This window comes from Delphinapterus leucas, chromosome 13 (assembly GCF_059928025.1).
Source record: "Delphinapterus leucas isolate spDelLeu-1000000601 "Yukka" chromosome 13, BTC_Dleu_Yukka2, whole genome shotgun sequence".
NCBI classification, from domain to species: domain Eukaryota; kingdom Metazoa; phylum Chordata; class Mammalia; order Artiodactyla; family Monodontidae; genus Delphinapterus; species Delphinapterus leucas.
The window spans coordinates 32,423,618-32,443,091 of record NC_143141.1 but is presented as its reverse complement, the minus strand read 5'-3'; the positions used below and the strand labels follow the sequence as shown (position 1 = coordinate 32,443,091).

General features: G+C 40.8%; 1 protein-coding gene across 9 annotated transcripts in view; it reads right to left on the bottom strand.

Moving 5' to 3' along the window:
* EXOC6B (exocyst complex component 6B) overlaps window positions 1-4,409 on the bottom strand; it is a 703,642-nt gene extending 699,233 nt beyond the window's left edge. For 2 of the 9 annotated variants that reach the window (XM_089922290.1, XM_022561258.2), the window contains exon 1: window positions 4,139-4,408. In XM_089922290.1, the coding sequence (XP_089778416.1) occupies window positions 4,139-4,251 (113 nt within the window). In that variant the 5' untranslated portion in view covers window positions 4,252-4,408. Of the gene's footprint in view, window positions 1-4,138 lie in introns of all 9 variants that reach the window. The other 7 variants (XM_089922289.1, XM_089922287.1, XM_089922288.1 and 4 more) reach the window with 6 other exon arrangements.
* Between the last annotated feature and the right edge of the window lie 15,065 nt (window positions 4,410-19,474).

Below are 19,474 nucleotides of genomic sequence, written 5' to 3'. Positions count from 1 at the left end.
GAGGAAATCTTCATAATCTTGGGTAAAGCAAAGGCTTCCTAGATACAACACCAAAAGCACAAGCAAAAAAATAAAAACTAGATATACTGGACTTACATCAAAATTTAACTTTTGTGCAACATGAAAAAACAAACCAAAAGAATGGAAGAAAGTATTTGCAAATCCTATTCCTGGTAAGAGACTTATATCCAGAATATATAAAGAGCTCTTACAACTCAATAATAAAAAGACAACCCAAGTAAAAACTGAGCAAAGGATCTCAATAGACATTGCTCCAAAAAAGATAAATAAATAAGCACATGGGCTTCCCTGGTGGCGCAGTGGCTGAGAGTCTGCCTGCCAGTGCAGGGGACACAGGTTCGTGCCCCGGTCCGGGAGGATCCCACGTGCCGCGGAGCGGCTGGGCCCGTGAGCCATGGCTGCTGGGCCTGCGCGTCCGGAGCCTGTGCTCTGCAACGGGAGAGGCCACAACAGTGAGAGGCCGCATACCGCAATAATAATAATAATAATAATAAGCACATGAAAACATTAACCATTAGGGAAATGCAAATCAAAACGACAGTGAGACGCAACTTCGTATCCACTAGGATGGCTAAAATAAAAAAGATACTAACAAGTGCTGACAAGGATATGAAGAAACTGGAACACTTACACATTGCTGGCAGGAATGCAAAATGGTACAGACATTTTGTTAAACAGTTTGGCAGTTCCTCAAAATGTTGTATGATTCCATTTATACAAAGTGAACAGAATAGGCAAACCCATAAAGACAGAAAGTAGTGACTGCCTTGGGAAGGGGGACAGAATGAAGAGTGAGTGCTAATGGGTATGGGGTTTCTTTTGGGGGTGATGAAAATGTTCTAAAATTAGACTGTGGTGACTGTTACACAACTCTGTGAATACACTAAAAAAACACTGAATTGTATAGTTTAAATGGGTGAACTGTACGGGATATGAATTATATCCCAATAAAGCTACTGTTTTAAAGGCAATGTATTTCACTGTTAAATTTAAAAGTCTGTTTTAAAATCTTAAATAGCAATTAAAACTGAATGTTAATTGCTAGCACCCAGAGAGCAAAGTGAGGAAATGGCTTATTCTGAATAACTGATGTGAAAGACTAGAGATATGTAAACGTGATTTGAAAAATGAAAATATGAAGCTATTGTTCATGAGTGATTTGTGATCACTATTTTAGTATTAGCACTACAAGGCAAGAATCAATATTATTTTAAAAACAAGACATGCCCTAACATCTTATGGGCCTCTTTCCTCATCTGCAAAATCAGGACTTGTAGTTAACAAAATAATTTTTGAGATGAAGACAGAGAAGAAAGAGATGGCTGCTTTCCCAAAAGAATTTGCTAGGCAACAGCCTCTATATGCATGGATAAGCTTGGGACTTTCAGAATTACAGTAAGTAAGGAAAGGCACTCCTTATGATACATGGGAATCAACTAACATTGCATTTACTGTTCAAGCTTAAATAAGGTTAGTTATATAATGAAGAAGTCAAGCCACTGTCGCTCCTCAAACAAAAAGGGATAAAACTGGAAGAATAATTTGGTACCACAAATTATTATTATCTAGTTCCTCTTCACTTACAAAACCTTTCTCAGGAACAGCTAAGAACCCGGTGCCTTAAAAATGCTACCTCAGAAGAAACAGGAAAGACTATGAAGAGGGATAGAGTTTGAGATTTACAGTTAAGAGTAAAGTTGGGGAAGAGAGCCTACTGCCTTTATCAAACCTGTTTAATAACTGTGATGGAAAACCAGGAGATAATGATTATGGAAGTGCACCCAGGGTAAAGCATGAGATGTGAAACATCAAGTCTGTGCATGCTGCTGCCTCTGAATGGAATAAGAAAGAAAGATGAGATCATCCCCTGTGAATATGGGAAGAACAAGCTAGACTAAAGACAAAGACAGTGTATGTTACTTGTATTATAGGATGTTCTAGTAATTGAATCTTGGGTCTGATAGTAAGATTTAGGGTTATCCACCAAAGACCAGACGAGGCCAAAAATGAAAAGCCCCTAATAATGATAAAAGGGAGTCAGCAAAAGCAACTAAAAGTAGTAGGATAGTGCAGCGGTTTTCAAAACTTTTTTTTTTACCATGTCCCCTTAGGACAAAAGATCCCTAATCCATATACCCCAACAAAACCTGACTTTCCAGTGAAAAAAGAACTCAGTGATAACAATGAGGCGAATCTGCGGGAGAATGGGTAACATATTTTAAACATAATATGTATACTCTTCAGACAAGATAATGGAAAATTACAGGCCAAAATTCAGTTGAACAAATATGCATTACTATTCAGTGGAGAGCTAACATAATAAATCACAACAAACTAAATTGATAACACTAAATTAAGTCATTTATCCTATAAACCAAGAACGACAGCAATTAAAAACCGCAACCAACTCAAGACAACATTAATGGTGTTCTGATGAAGAATCCTTCCTAAAAACTCTGGTAATCCCAACTGTTCCAGCAGGAGCTTTGCTTGGCTGCCAACTATATAGCTCAGCAGCCAAATTTCTTAGCAGAACGCTGAAACAGCGTCCTCAGTAACTCTAATAACATTTTGTTTCATGAAAACCAAATATTAATAACCATTAATAATATACATAGAATATCAGTAAGTAGTCCTTAGTTTTTATAAAAGTAAAGACAATGAAATGAGGGTCATTCACCCCTAAGAACTCGAGAAAATGTAAAAAGAGAGGAGCATGACGGTCATGATCATAAGGCAGTAAGGAACAAAAAGCAAACTACTAAGGATGGTCATGTCCCATGTCCAGGGATGGCACTGGTAAAACTGTGCTAACAATATGCCCTGGAGAAGGAAGCTGTGCGGGTGGAAATGAGGAGTCTAGTCTCCAGCCTGCCCCTCCTTCAAACACTTTCATGAGGCAACTCTCCCCATGAAAAAACAAAGCAGTGAGTAATAACTTTTTTGAGGGGAGGAACAGCGACCCAAGACTGTACAAGGTGGGTAAGATAATTCTCTCTGTTGGCTGCATGGAGACCAGAAGGTGCCACAGGAAGGACGAAGGTAAGCTAGTTCTAGGGCACTAATAAACTGAGGGGAAAGAAAAAGGTAGTTTGAAATTGCGCTTGATGAGTAATTAACATAAAGTACTGGTAGATGGTGATCCCCAAATGAGGCAGAAAAACAGAGATTAAGAATGCAGACTCTGGATCCAGAATGCGTGAGCAGGAATCACGACTCTCCTAATTTATTTTCTCTGTGACCCTGGGCAAGTCACTTAACCTCTCTGTGCTTCATCTGTAAAAGGAGGGCAATAATAGTACCTTCCTAATAGGGCTGTTGTGCGGTTTGAATAAGTTATACTTGTAAATCGCTTAATAAATGTCTTGCACTTTACATAGTAAGTGGTACCTAAGTTTTGTTAAATAAGTTGAGGTGGGTGGCGGCTTGTTTTGACAACTCCAAATAAAATGGGGGTGTGTGGGCAAAGTAATGGTCACAGGGAACGGAGGGGAGATAACGTCTCTTCGGTGAGGAGTACCAGGAGGCTGCACACTTGGGGAGGTCGTCCTCCTGACAAGGCTCAGCGAGCACCCGCTCACAGGAGACGCTGAAGGAAACTTCCCTCCTTCCAGGCCTAGGATTTTCAAGAACTCGATTCTGAGAAGTGGTTGTGATTCTGAGGCAAGAGTTTAATTTCCGAGCAAGAGACCGTGGGGTGAAGTCTGTTTTGCCTGAAGAGCAGGTCTTGGGTCTAGGGCAGGACGGGGTTTGAGTCGGAGACAGAAGGGTGATGTCCTCAGGGTGAAAGCTCTGCTAAAAGCCACCACCTGCCGGGCGCGCTCCCGCTGCCCGCGCCGGTCTAGCCTCGGAGGGAGAACGACGGCTGCCCCAGCCCCAAGGGAGGCAGAGCCTACAGAGTAACGGGGCTGCCGGCGCCGACGGTCGGGAAGGGACCCCACGGCGGCACTGCGGAGGGGAACCCGCCTCACCGAGGGTGGAGGTCGCTCGCCTGGCTCTCCGAAGGGAGGGGCCGGCGCTGGCCCTGCGGGTGGCCGGCCCGGCGCACAGCCCGGAGGAAGCCTGCCCCCGGATCCCGCCGGTGCCCGCCCATCTGTGGCCCCAGTACCCAGGGTACCTGAGCGTGGGCCCGATGCAGGCCGTGTCGGTGCTCTCGATCTCTCGAAGGATCCGCTCGTGCTCCGCCGCTGTCTCCAGGCTCTCCGCCTCCGCCATCTTACCCCGCTCCATAGACTGGGGGTGCCCGGCAGCGCGTGCCCTCCTTCAGCTCGGCTCACCTTTCGCTCGCTCGCGCTCTCTCTCTCTCCCTCTCTCTCTCCCTCTCTCTCGCTCTCTCTCTCTCTCCTCTCTCTCACCCCCGTCTCCAGAGCCTCCTGAGCCTCCTGCTACCCGCAGAACGACCCCTCCCTCACATGCGGCACGCCCCCTAGCGTCCCCACGTCCGCAGACGTTCCGCGCAATGCCCTCTGGGATTGTAGTTCTCTGGGATATGGGGTTCCACACGTTATTCATTGAATCGGCAAACGTGTTAAAAGCTCCGCTCTAAGGCAGGAACAGTTAACGACTTCATATGCAACGGAGATTAAGTCCGGCAATGGCACTAAACCTACAAATTCTTAAGACCCTTGCCTCAAAGTGCAAAAGCCTCTATAGGCACGAATATTAAGAAAGGACGAGCTAGGTTTCTGCGGACAGCGATCTTACAAGTTAACAGGGAGGAAAAGCTCAAAACTAAGAAACCCGAAACTAAGAGATAAGGCATAATGTACCTGTAAGCCAGTTCAGAGAATCGAGCACAGTGATCACTTCTGGCTGCGAAGGATTCATTGAGAGACTAAGCCTGAACATTTTTTAAAGATGTGATTGGAAGGTGTGAGGAGCACCCAGAAGGCCAACAAAAACTTCATTTGCACTGGTGTGTAGAGAAGTAGTAGCAAGAGATGGGGCTGGAAAAGCATCTTGGAAAAGGAATACTGGGAAGAGAAATTTGTACTTTATTCTAATGGCTCCACTGGTCCAACAACCAACTGCATCAAAAGCACCTTGGATCCTTTTTTTTAATACGGACCAAATGTCCTACATATGGACATTCTTATCCAGGCATCTGCATTTCATAAATTCACCAGATTAGAATTTTTAAATCATATTTATTGATCACTGCTTGAGTTTTAAAATATAACACAATGACTGGGAATCCACTGAAGGTTTTTAAGAAGAGTAGTGACACAAACCAAATCTTGGCCTTAGGAAACTTGATCTAAAGCAAGTGTGCAAGGTGGACAGAAATAGAAAATTTGGAGACAGGAAAATGCTATAGAAAATGTTAAGGCCTAAACCAGGGAAGTGGCAATGAGAATGAAAAAGAATGGACAAGTAGGAAAAGCATTGTAAAAGCAGAATTGGCATGATTTACAAGGTATGGGGAAGGAGGATGTTTGGTATTACTCCAAGGTTTGGAGCAGAGTAACCGGAAGAATGGTGCCATCAACAAAAAAAGGCATGTAAGAACCAAACTGGAAGTTGAGGCTAAATAATTTATGCCATGGATAATTATGCAATCATCAAGGAGAAAGAGAAAAGACTCTATATCCAGATATGAAACTGTCTTCAAATTGTAGGGTAGAGTGAAAAAAAATGCATGAAACAGTATATAGAGCATGTTTTCATTTAAAAAAAAAATTCAAGCAACCTAAGTGTCCATCAACAGATGAATGGATAAAGAAGATGTGGTACACACACACACACACACACACACACACACACACACAATGGAATACTACTCAGCCATAAAAAAGAATGAAATGTTGCCATTAGCAACAACATGGATGATGGACCTGGAGGGTATTATGCTAAGTGCAATAAGTCAGACAGAGAAAGACAAATATTGTATGATATCACTTATATGTGGAATCTAAAAAAATAAAATAACTAGTGAATACAAGAAAAAAGAAACAGACTCACAGATATAGAGAACTAACTAGTGGTTACAAGTTGGGAGAGGGATGTGGGGAGGGGCAAGATGGGGGAGGGGATTAAGAGGTACAAACTACTATGTATAAAATGAATAAGATACAAGGATATACTGTACAGCACAGGGAATATAACCAATATTTTATAATAACTATAAATGGGATATAACCTTTAAAAATTGTGAATCACTTTGTTGTACACCTGAAACTTATATAATATGATACATCAACTATACTTCAGGAAAAAGAGAAAAGGAGATAAACAGCAAGGTCATACTGTATAGCACAGAGGACTATATTCAATATCCTATGATAAACCATAATGGAAAAGAATATTTAAAAAAAGAATGTAGGAGCTTCCCTGGTGGCTCAGTGGTTGGGAGTCTGCCTGCCAATGCAGGGGACATGGGTTCGAGCCCTGGCCCGGGAGGATCCCACATGCCGCGGAGCAGCTGAGCCCGTGTGCCACAGCTACTGAGCCTCCACTCTAGAGCCCGCGAGCCACAACTGCTGAGCCCACGTGCCACAACTACTGAAGCCTGCACGCCTGGGGCCTGTGCTCCACAGCAGGAGAGGCCGCAACAGTGAGAGGCCCGCACACCACAACGAAGAGTGACCCCCACTCGCCACAACTAGAGGAAGCCCACGCACAGCAACGAGGACCCAACACAGCCATAAATAAATAAATAAATAAAAATTTTTTTAAAAAAAGAATGTATATATGCTGTACAGCAGTAATTAACACAACATTGTAAATCAACTATATTTCAAGGAAAAAATGCAAGTAGAATTGATTGTAGAATCTTTTTGTTTGGTTGAATAAAAAACTGAACAGATATATTTGTTGAAAAAAAAAAGAAAAAACCAAAAAGAATACTGTATCGCATAATTGAAAGTAGCTAATTGACTAGATCTTAAAAATTCTCACCACAAGAAAAAAAAAGTTCTGTAACTACGTATGGTGACGGATATTAACTACACTTATTTCACAACATATACAAATATAAATCACTATGTTGTACACCAGAAATTACTAATGTTGTATGTCATTTATACCTCAATTAAAAAATCACGGGACTTGCCTGGTGGTCCAGAGATTAAGACTCCACACTCCCAATGCAGGGGGCCCGGGTTCGATCCCTGGTCAAGGAACTAGATCCCGCATGCCTCAACTAAGAGCCCACATGCCGCAACTAAAGATCCTGCATGCCACAACTAAAGATCCCACTCGCCACAATGAAGATCCCAAGTGCCACAACTAAGACCCAGGGCAGCCAAATAAATAAATAAATTTTTTTTTTTTTTAAATCACAAAGAAAATAGTAGTGGCAGCCAAGAGAGAGATTGGGAGGAAGGGTCCTGAAGTAGGAGGAAGATAATTTTTACTATGTATGCACTTTGGGAATTCTTTCCCTCATGTATGTACTGCTTTTTTTAAAAAAAATTGTAGTTATTAATTAAAAACACATTTTAAAAATAAACCAGTAGTGAGGAGAATGGGTTACAAGTCCTGGTTTGCAAGGAACTGAGCAAGTGGCTAAACCTGTCTGTTTCTAGATAATCTCTGGCTGTCCTCACCTTGTTTCATTACTCATGCTTAAACAATTTCAGACAGACATAGGAAAGGTAGGGAGAGTATGGAGCCTTCCGTATTTTTAAAGACCTCTTGAAGTATATGAGAGAAGATCCCTTCAATCACCAATTTTAGCGTCTCACTTGGCAAAAAGCTTTTTGTATGTACATCACAGGAAGAAGACGAGTATGTAGACCAGAAATGTATAGTAGTGGTTAAACTAGCTTCTGCCACTGTCAGCAGGGGGTTTTTTTAGCCCCCTCAGAAGCCAGAGATCTCACATGACTTCTTACCAGCAAGGGTGTGTGAGTTTGGAGTGACTAGTGTAGGAAACTCGAATGAAGATGGCCTAACATGAATGCCCTCTAAATAGAATGTCAGGTCAGTGTGGAACGACCAGAAGAGTACTAGACTAAGACTTGGGGCCCTTTAGTTCAGTTCCAGTTTAGCAGTTAAAATGTATTGGGCACTTTCTGGTGCCAAGCACAATACAGAAAGTAAGCACTTCATATTCACCATTAAGTCCTTACAACAATCCTTTGCTATAGATATTATATATCTCATTTTACACATGAGAAAGCTGAGAGATTAGGTAATACCTCAAGCCTCACAGTGTAAGTGATCACACTGATATTCAAACTCAAGTCAATCTCATTCCAAACTCTATTTCCTGACCATTCAACCGTACTGTCCCACCCACCCCCTCCATTGCCACGCATTTATTGTGTGAACTTAAGCAAATCATTCTGCCTCTCTGCATCTGCTTCCACACTAGTATAATGGATTGTATCATTTCTCAGACCCCTTCCTGATCACTTTGAAGCCCTCTTCAAAGAACTACCTCTTTCTCCTTATTCACTGTAAATGAACAGATTTTTCGTCTCCTGCCTCAGTAGATTTACAGCCTCTCAATACTCTTCACTGCCATGTTTAAACTGTTCTTCTGACCCCCTAATTTCTCAGCCTTCCTGATGAAGTAGGGCACCAGGTTGAGCTGTGGTCATGCTCCTCAGAAATTTAACCACTTGGCTCACAGATTCCCTATCCACCTCATTCTCTGCCATCATCCTGAGGCACTTCAACATCAACATGGATAACCCACCCAATACCTTGACTTCATGGATCCCAACTATGCCAACCATGTTCCTCGTGCCACATAGGCAATGCATTCACAGCCTCACTTTTTCCTTTACATTCTATCAACATTGCTCTATCGGCAAGACTACAAGCTCTGAAATTCCTCTCTGTGCCCCCTTTCCATCCACCTCTTCCTCTGCCTAATTTCCATGGGGCCTACACATTACTCTAATCCTTGTCTTCATTTCTGATTTTTATAAAATCTGTTGGCATTTTCCCCTTCTATCCTGAATTTTCTTCTATCCAAGCTTCCAATTCAGAGAGATCTGAGTTTGATCCCTGGCTTCTCCATTAATCAGCAGGTGAGTTTGAGTAAGTTATGTGGCTTCCGTAAGCTACAGTTTTCTCAGGTATAAAATGGAGTTTATAATATCTACCTTAGGCATTTGTAAGTATTAAGAATACTTAATGTAAGGGGCCCAGAACAGGGCTTGGCAGAATAAATGTTAGAAGCTACTCACCCCATGTTTCCATACTTCCATGAGCCACCAATTTGACTAAACCATTTCTAAATCTTTAGCTTCCTTTAACATCTTGATCTTCATCATACCAACACTGCCAATTCCTCCCCCTTCTACTGTCATGGGGACAAAAGGTTGTGACCATGGCAACTAGCACCACAGCACATTTGTGTTGCTCAGTATCATCTGGACCCTCAAGGCTGTTCAACCATCCTTTGACTTCTATTTCCGCTCACAGCACCCATTTATAATCCTTTCCTCTCTACTTAAAATCCTAGACCTGCTTCTATCCTTCTTGCTCTTAGAAAAGGCATTTGCCTCCCACTTCACTGAAATGACCACCATTCATTATGAAAACTACAACTTCCCTGCTGTTCACCATCTTTTCATCCAACTCTTCCTCATCTCCTGTGTAAGAGAAATGGGGATCACTGTCACCTGCTGAAGTCAACTTCTCCTCTGGGAAAAGTTCCCACAACTATTTACCTTCCCTCTTACAGCTTCAGACGTTCCTTCTTTTCTTTACCTTGATCAGTATACATACGCTTGAGTCTTTCCAAATAAAAATCTCTCCTTTCAAACTGGATAACCAAATGCAGAAGAATGAAATTGGACCCTTATCTTACATCAGACACAAAAATTGACTCAAGATGGATTAAAGACCTAAAGGTAAGACTAGAAACTGTAAAACTACTAGAAGAAAACACAGAGTAATTGGTCTTCGTAACAATTTTTTTTGGATGTGATGCGAAAAGTGCAAGCAAAACAAGCAAAAATGAACTAGTGGGACTACATCAAACTAATGATTTTTTTCTCTGCCCAGAAAAAAAAAAAGCAGAACAAAAACAAAACTATCATTGAAATGAAAAGGTAACATACCAAATGGTAGAAAATATTTGCAAATCATATATCTGATAAGGGGTTAATATCCAAAATAAAGAACTCATACAACTCAGTAACAAAACAAAACAAACAACAATAAAAAAACCAATTGAAAAATGGGCAGATCTGAATAGACATTTTTTCTTTTTTTCTTCCAGTTTTATTGAGATATAACGGACGTACAACACTGTATAAGTTGAAGGTGTACAGCACAATGATTTAATTTACATTCATCATGAAATGATAAGATTAGTGAATATCTATCATACCATATAGATACAAAATTAAAGACATAAGAAAAAAAACTTTTTTCTTATGATGAGAACTCTTGGATTTACTCTTGGATTTACTTTCGTATATAACATACAGCAATGTTAATTACATTTATTATGTTTTACATTACATATCTTTTACTTGTTTATCTTATAACTGGAAGTTTGTACTATTTGACAACTTTCATCCAATTCCCCCTCCCCCTATCCCCTGTTTCTGGTAACCGCATATCTGATCCCCTTTAATATGAGTTTGTTTGGTTGGTTGGTTTTGAAGTATAATTGATTTACAACACTATGTTAGTTCCTGTTTAATGACGTAGTGATTTGGTGTTTTTATACTTTTCAAAATGATCACAACAGTAAGTCTAATTGCACTACGTCATTATAAAAACATACTAAAATTATTGGCTATATTCCCCACACTGTACATTTTATACCTGTGACTCATTTATTTTGCAGCTGGAAGTTTGTACCTCTTAATCTCCCTCACCTATTTCTTTCCTCCCCCATACCCCTCCCCTCTGGTAGCACCATGTTTCTTCTCTGTATCTATCCGTATCTATGAGTCTGTTTCTGTTTTCTTTTTTTTTTTTTTTTTGCGGTACGCGGGCCTCTCACTGTTGTGGCCTCTCCCGTTGCGGAGCACAGGCTCCAGACGTGCAGGCTCAGCAGCCACAGCTCACGGGCCCAGCCGCTCCGTGGCATGTGTGATCTTCCCGGACCGGGGCACGAACCCGTGTCCCCTGCATCGGCAGGCAGACTCTCAACCACTGCGCCACCAGGGAAGCCCTGTTTCTGTTTTCTTATATTTGTTCATCTGTTTTGTTTTTCAGATTCCACATATAAGTAAAATCATACAGTATTTGTCTTTGTCTGACCTATGTCACTTAGCATAATACTCTAGGTCCATCCATGTTGTCACAAATAGCAAGATTTCATTCTAGTTTATTATATATATGTGTGTGTTTATTATATATATGTCTTTTTTATTATATATATATATATATATATACCACATCTTCTTTATCCATTCATCCATTCATGGGCACATGGGTTTCTGCCACATCTTGGCTATTGTAAATAATGCTGCAATGAACATAGGTGTGCATATAGCTTTTCTAGTCACTGTTTTTGTTTTCTTCAGATAAATACCCAGGAGTGAAATTGCTATTTTTTGAGGAATCTCCATACTGTTTTGCACAGTGGCTGTACCAATTTACATTCCCACCGGAGTGTACAATGTTTCTCTTTTCTCCACATCATTGACAACACATGTTATTTCTTGTCTTTTTGATAATAGCCATTCTGACAAGTGTGAAGTGATATTTCATTTGTGGTTTTGATTTGGATTTCCTTGATGACTAGTGATGTTCACCATTTTTTCATGTGCCTATTGGCCACGTGCCATCTGTATGTCTTCTTTGGAAAAATGTCTCTTCAGATCCTCTGCACATTTTTTAATCCAGTTGTTTGTTCTTTTGATGTTGACTTATATGAGTTCCTTGTATATTTTGGATATTAACCCCTTATTTAATATACCTTTTGCAAATATCTTCTCCCATTCAGTAGGTGGCCTTTTGGTTTTTTTGATAGTTTTCTTTGCTATGCAAAAGCTTTTTAGTCCCACTTGTGTTTTTCTTTTTTGGCTTTTTTTTTTTTTGGCTTTGAGTCCCTTGCCTGAAGAGACATATCAAAAAAATATTAGTAAGCTGTCAAAGGGAGTATTGCCTATGTTTTTCCTTCTAGACATGTTATGGTTTCAGGTCTTACATTTAAGTCTTTAATCCATTTTGAATTTATTTTTGTTCATGGTATGAGAGAGTAGTCCAGTTTGATTCTTTTGCATGTAGCTGTCCAGTTTTCCCAAAACCATTTATTAAAGAGGATGTCATTTACCCATTGTATATTCTTTCATCCTCGATTGTAGGTTAATTGCCCATATAACTTTGGGCTCATTTCTGGGCTCTCTATTCAGTTCCATTGATCTGTGTGCTTGCTTTTGTGCCAGTACCATATGGTTTTGATGACTGCAGCTTTGTAGTATAGTTTAAAATCAGGGAGCATGACATCTCCAGCTTTGTTCTTCTTTCTCAAGATTGTTTTGGCTATTTGGGGTCCTTTGTGTTTCCATACAAATTTTAGAATTATTTCTAGTTCTGTGAAAAATGCTGTTGGTATTTTGATAGGGATTGCATTGAATCCGTAGATTGCCTTGGGTAGTACAATCATTTTAGCATTATTAAGTATTCCAATCCATGAACATGATATATCTTTTTATCAGTTTGTGTTGTCTTCAATTTCTTTCACCAGTGTCTTACAGTTTTTTGAGTGCAGGTCTTTTACTACCTTAGATTTATTCCTAGGTATTTTATTCTTTGTGATGCAATTGTAGAAGAGACTGCTTTCTTAATTTTCCTTTCCAATAGTTTATTGTTAGTGTATAGAAACACAACAGATTTCTGTATATTAACTTTCTATCCTGCAACTTTACCAAATTCATAGATGAGCTCTAGTAGTTTGTTGGTACTGTCTTAAGAATGTTCTATGTATAGTATCATGTTGTCTGAAAACAATGATTGCTATGGCTAAGACTTCCAATACTAAGTTGAATAGAAGTAGTGAGACGGGGCCTCCTAGTCTTGTTCCTGATCTTAGAGGAAATTCTTTCAACTTTTCACCATTGAGCATGATGTTAGCTGTGGGCTTATCATATACGGCCTTTATTATGTTGAGGTATGTTCCCTCTATACTCACTTTGTTGAGAATTTTTATCATAAATGCAAGTTGAATTTTGTCAAAAGCTTTTTCTGCACCTATTGAGATGATAACACGATTTTTATTTTCAAATAGTTAATGTGGTATATCACATTAACATTGCAGATATTGAACCATCCTTGCATCCCTGGGATAAATCCCACTGGATCATGGTATGATCCTTTTAATGTATTGTTTAATTTGGTTTACTAGTATTTTGTTGAGGATCTTTGAATGTATGTTCATCAGTGATAGTGACCTGTAATTTTCTTTTTTTGTGATATCTTTTTCTGGTTCATTTACCTTTTCTATTTTTTTTTTAGTCTCTGTTTCTTTTATTTCTGCTCTGATCTTTATGATTTCTTTCCTGCTACTAACATTAGGTTTTATTTGTCCTTCTCTTTCTAGTTCTTTTAGGTGTAAGGTTAGGTTATTCATCTGAAATTTTTCTTGTTTCCTTTGGTAGGCTTGTATCACTATAAACTTCCCCCTTAGAACTGCTTTTGCTGCATCCCATAGATTTTGGAACATTGCATTTTCATTTTCATTTGTCTCCAGGTATTTTTTTATTTCCTATTTGATTTCCTCAGTGATTCATTTGTTGTAGCATAGTGTTTAGCCTCCACATCTTTGTGTTTTTTTGTGTTTTTCTTTTCTTTTTTTTTAATAAATTAATTTATTTATTTTTGACTGTGCTGGGTCTTCATTGTTGTGCACAAGCTTTCTCTAGTTGCAGCCAGCAAGGGCTACTCTTCATTGCAGTGCACAGCCTTCTCATTGTGGTGGCTTCTCCTGTTGCGGAGCACAGGCTCTAGACACGCAGGCTTCAGTAGTTGTGGCATGCGGGCTCAGTAATTGTGGCTTGTGGGTTCTAGAGTGCAGGCTCAGTAGCTGTGGTACATGGGTTTATTTGCTCCGCAGCATGTGGGATCTTCCCAGACCAGGGATCTAACCCATGTCCCCTGCATTGGCCGACAGATTCTTAGCCACTGTGCCACCAGAGAAGTCCCCTTTTTTTTCTTATGGTTGATTTCTAATCTCATAGCTTTGTAGTCACAAAAGATGCTTGATATGATTTCAATTTTCTTAAATTTATTGAGACTTGTTTTGTGGCCCAGCATGTGATCTATCCTGGAGAATGTTCCATAGCACTTGAAAAGAATGTTTATTCTGCTGCTTTTGGATGGAATGTTCTATATATCTCTACTAAGCAACATGGTCTAATATGTCATTTAAAGCCAGTGCTTCCTTACTGATTTTCCATCTGGATTATCTGTCCATTGATGTAAGTGAGGTGTTAACATCCCTTACTATTATTGTATTATGGTCAATTTCTCCTTTTATGTTTCTTAATATTTGCCTTATGTATTTAGGTGCTCCTATGTTTGGTGCATATATGTTTACAATTATTACATCTTCTTATTGAATTGATCCCTTGATCATTATGTAACGTCCTTATTTGTCTCTCATTATAGTCTTTGTGCTAAAGTCTATTTTGTCTGGTATAAGTATTACTACCCAAGCTTTCTTTTGATTTCCATTTTCATGGAATACCTTTTTCCAGCAACTCACTTTCAGTCTGTATGTATCTTTAGATGTGAAGTGAGCCTTTTGTAGGCAGCATATATATGGGTCTTGTTTTTACATCTCTTCAGCCACTCTTTGTCTTCTGATTGGAGCATTTAATCCATTTACATTTGAAGTAATTATTGATAAGTATGTTCTCATTGTCATTTTTTTCATTGTTTTTGGGTTATTTTTGTAGTTCCTTTTTTGTTCCTTTTGTTCTCTTCCCTGGTGATTTGATGACTATCTTTAGTGCTATGTTTGGATTCCTTTCTTTTATCTGTGTGTGTATCTATTTTTTTTAATTTATTTATTTTATTTTTGGCTGTGTTGTGTCTTCATCGTTGCACGTGGGCTTTCTCTAGTTGCGGCGAGTGGGCTACTCTTTGTTGCGGTGTACAGGTTTCTCATCGTGGTATCTTCTCTTTGTTGTGGAGCACAAGCTCTAGGCACCTGGACTTCAGTAGTTGTGGCTCGCAGGCTTTGTTGCTCCATGGCATGTGGGATCTTCCCAGACCAGGGCCGGAACCCATGTCCCCTGCATTGGCAGGCGGATTCCCAGCACTGCGCCACCAGAGAAGCCCTGTGTGTGTATCTATTATAGATTTTTAGTTTGTGGTTACCATGAGGTTTATACATAGCTATCCTCCTATCTATTTATCTGTATCTATATCCATATCTAGTTATCTATCTACATGATTATTTTGAGTTATTGATCTCTTAATTTCAAATATATTTTAACAAACTTTCATTTTTACTCCCCCCATGTTTACTGTCTTTGACACTGTATTTTACATCTTTTTGTTTTGTATATCCCTTAACTACTTATTGCAGATATAAATGATTTTACTACTTTTGTCTTTTAACCTACCTACTAGCTTTATACATGGTTGACTTACTACTTTACTGTGTATTTGCCTTTACAATGAGATTTTACCTTTCATACTTTTCATTTTTCTACTTGGTGCCTTTTCTTTTTTGTTTAGAGAAGTCCCTTTAACATTTCTGGTAAGTCTGGTTTGGTGGTGCTGAACTCTTTTAGTTTTTGCTCATCTGTAAAACTTTTTATCTTTCCATTGAATCTGAATGGAATTCTTGCCAGGTAGAGAATTCTTGATTATAGATTTTTCCCTTTCATCGTTTTAAATATATCATACTATTCCCTTCTGACGTACAGAATTTCTGCTGAAAATTATCTTATAGCCTTATGGGAGTTCCCTAGTACATAACTTGTTGCTTTTCCCTTGCTGCTTTTATCTCTCTTTATCTTTCATTTTTGCCCTGTTAATTACAATGTGTCTTGGTTGGTCTTCTTTGGGTTGATTTTTTTGGGACTCTCTGTATTTTCTGGACCTGGATGTCTGTCCCCTTCCACAGGTTAGGGAATTTTTCAGCTATTATATCTTTAAATATGTTCTCTTCCCCTTTCTCTCTCTCTTCCCTTTCTAGGACCCTGCAATGTGAATATTAGTAAACTTGATGTTGTCTCAGAGGTCTCTTAAACTGTCTTCATTTCTTTTTATTCTTTATCTTTTTTCCATTCAGCTTCAGTGATTTCTATGACTCTTGTCTTTCAGCTCACTGATATGTTTCTCTGTATTATCTAATCTACTGTTGATTCTTTCTAGTTGATTCTTTTATCATTTCAGTTATTGTATTCTTCATCTCTGTTTGGTTCTTCTTTATGTTTTCTAACTCTTTGTTTAAAACGTTTAACTTCTCAATCTGTTCATCCAATCTTTTCCCAAGTCCTTTGAACATCTTCACGATCAATACCTTGAACTTCTTATCAGGTAGATTACATATCTCCATTTCACTTAGTTTTTCTTCTGGGTTTTTTTTTCTTGTTCCTTCATTTGGAACATATTCCTCTGTTGCCTCATTTTGCCAAATTTGCTGTTTTCACTCTATATATGTGGTAAGTTGGTTATGTTTCCCAACCTTGGAACAGTAGTCTTTTGTAGGAAATGTCCTGTGTGTCCCAGCAGTGCACTCTCCTCTGGTCACCAGAGCTATATGCTCTAGGGGTGACCCCTATTTGAGTTGTGTGGTTTCTGTTGTGGTAGGCTGACTACTATGAGTGGTCTGGTAGGTGTGGTTAGTTCCCAGTCCAGTTGGTTGTCAAACCTTGCATCATGCTGAAGCTGGTGGCCACTGGTAGGCAGTGCTGGGTCATAAGGCTGCTGGCTGAAGGGCCCCAGGTGTCCCAGCGCCAGTGCTGGTGGCCCACTGATAGGCAGAGCTGGGTTCTGGAGTGGGTAGTTGCATGACCGGTGCTCCCAGATCTAGTGTCAGCATGCTGGTGGGCATAGCTGGCTCCTGTCATGGTTGGTTGTGGGGTCTGGTATTTCCCAAATCTGATGTTGGCCAACTGAGTGGTCCAAAGTGTCTTAGAGCTGGTTTCAGCAGGCTGGTGGGCAGGGCTTAGGATGGGGGGAGGTCCCAGGGCTGGTGTTGGCCTTCTGGTAGGCACGGCCAGGGACGAGGACATCTGGAGGCTCCAGCCAGCTCACTGGTGGGTAGATCTATGTTTCCAGGTCCCTGGCTGCAGTTCCCTAGAAATCCCAGATCCCGCTGGTGGGCAGGGCCAATTCCTAACATGTCTGGCTGTGGGGTCTAGTGTGTCCCAAAGATGGTGTCAGCCCCACTGGTGGGTGGTTGGGACTGGATCCTGGGGCAGCTGGCTGAGGGACCCAAAATGTCCCAGAGCTGGCATTGGCCTGCTGGTGTGCAGAGCCAGGGCCCAGGGGTCCTGGGGCTTGTGCCTGCACACTGGTGGGTGGGGCTAAGGCCCAGGGGTCCTGAGGCTGGTGGGTGAGGCTGGTCCTGGGGTTAGTGCTGGCCCATTGGTCGGTGGAGTTGGGTCCCAGGGTCTCTGGCTACAGGGTCCTGGGGGTTCTGGGGCTAGTGAAAGCACACTGTTGTGTGGGGACAGGTCCTGGGACTTCTGGTGCACAGGACCCAGTCCTGGGGTGGTGGTCAGCTCAGGGAGACTTAAGGCAGCTGACCTGCTAGTGGATGGGGCTGTGTCTCCTGCCTGCTAGTTGCTTGGTCTGAGGCATCCCAATACTGGTGGTGACAGGTTGGTGAGCGGGGCTGGGCCCTTGGAGCTAATAAGCTAGAGGGAGGGTCCAAAAATGGCACTTGCCAGCACCAGTGTCCACATGATAGAATGAGCTCCCCAAATTGGCTGCCACCAATGTCTATGTCCCCAGAGTGAGCTCCAGTTGCCTCTTACCTCTCCAGGAGGTTCTCTAAGATCAGCAGGTGGGTTTGCCTAGGCTTCTTTCAAATTACTGCTTTGGCCCTGGGTCCTAGAGCATGTGAGATTTTGTGTGCACCCTTTAGGAATGGAGTCTCTGTTTCCTTCAGTTGTATGGCTCTCTGAAACTAAACCGCACTGGCCTCCAAAGCCAAACTTTCTGGGTATTTGTCTTCCTAGAGCAGGTCCCCTGTGCTGGAGAGCCCAATGTGGGGCCTGGACCCCTCACTCCTTGGGGAGAACCTCTGCAATTGTAAGTATCCTCCCATTTTGGGGTCGCCCACCCAGGAGTATGAGTCTTAAGTAGATCATAACTCTGCCCCTACTACCCATCTCATTGTGGTTCCTTCTTTGTATCTTTTGTTGTAGAAGATCTTTTCTGCTGGCCTTCCAGTTTCTCTCATCAATAGTTGCTCTATAAATAGTTGTAATTTTGGTGTGCTCATCTGGGAGGAGGTAAGCTCAGGGTCTTCCTACTCTGTCATATTGGCCAGTCCACTCTGAATAGACATTTTTTTCAAAGAAAACAGACAAATGGCCAAGAGATACATGAAAAGGCACTCAACATCACTAATCATCAGGAAAATGCAAATCAAAACCACAATGAGATATAACTTCACACTGTTAGAATTTCTATCATTAAAAAGACAATGGGGGCTTCCCTGGTGGCGCAGTGGTTGAGAGTCCGCCTGCCGATGCAGGGGACGCGGGTTCGTGCCCCCCAGGAGGATCCCACGTGCCGCAGAGTGGCTGGGCCCGTGAGCCATGACCACTGAGCCTGAGCGTCCGGAGCCTGTGCTCCGCAACGGGAGAGGCCACAGCAGTGAGAGGCCTGCGTACCGCAAAAAAGAAAAAGACAATGGATAACAAGTGTTGGCAAGGATGTAGTGAAAAGGGAATATTTGTGAACTTTTAGTTTGTATGGAAATTGGTATGACCTTTAAGGAAAACAGTATAGAGGTTCCTCAAAAAATTAAAAATAAAACTACCATATGATACAGCAATCCCACTTTTGTGTATTTATCCAAAGGAAATAAAAAGAGGGTCTCAAAGAGATATTTACACTCCCATGTTCTTTGCAGCATTGTTCACAATAGCCAAGACATGGAAACAGCAGCCTAAGTGTCTGGAAATAGATGAATGGATAAAGAAGATGTACCTATATCTATATCTATATATTATATATATACCTATATCTATATCTATCTATCAAGATATATATATATATATATATATATATAAATATATATAATTCAGCCATGAGAAAGAAAGAACTCCTGCCACTTGCAGCAACATGGATAAAACTTGAGGGCATTATGCTAAGTGAAATAAGTCAGACAGAGAAAGACAAATACTATATGATATCACTTATATGTGGAATCTAAAAAGCCAAATTCATAGAAATTCATAGAAACAGAGATGGGATGGGAGATGGGGAAAATGAGGAGATGTTGGTGAAAGGGTACAAAGTTCCTGTTTATAAGATGAATAAGTTCTGAGTATGTACAGCATGGTGATTATAGTTAATAATATAATAGGGAAGAACAAATCTGACAACACTAGACCTGTTCTTT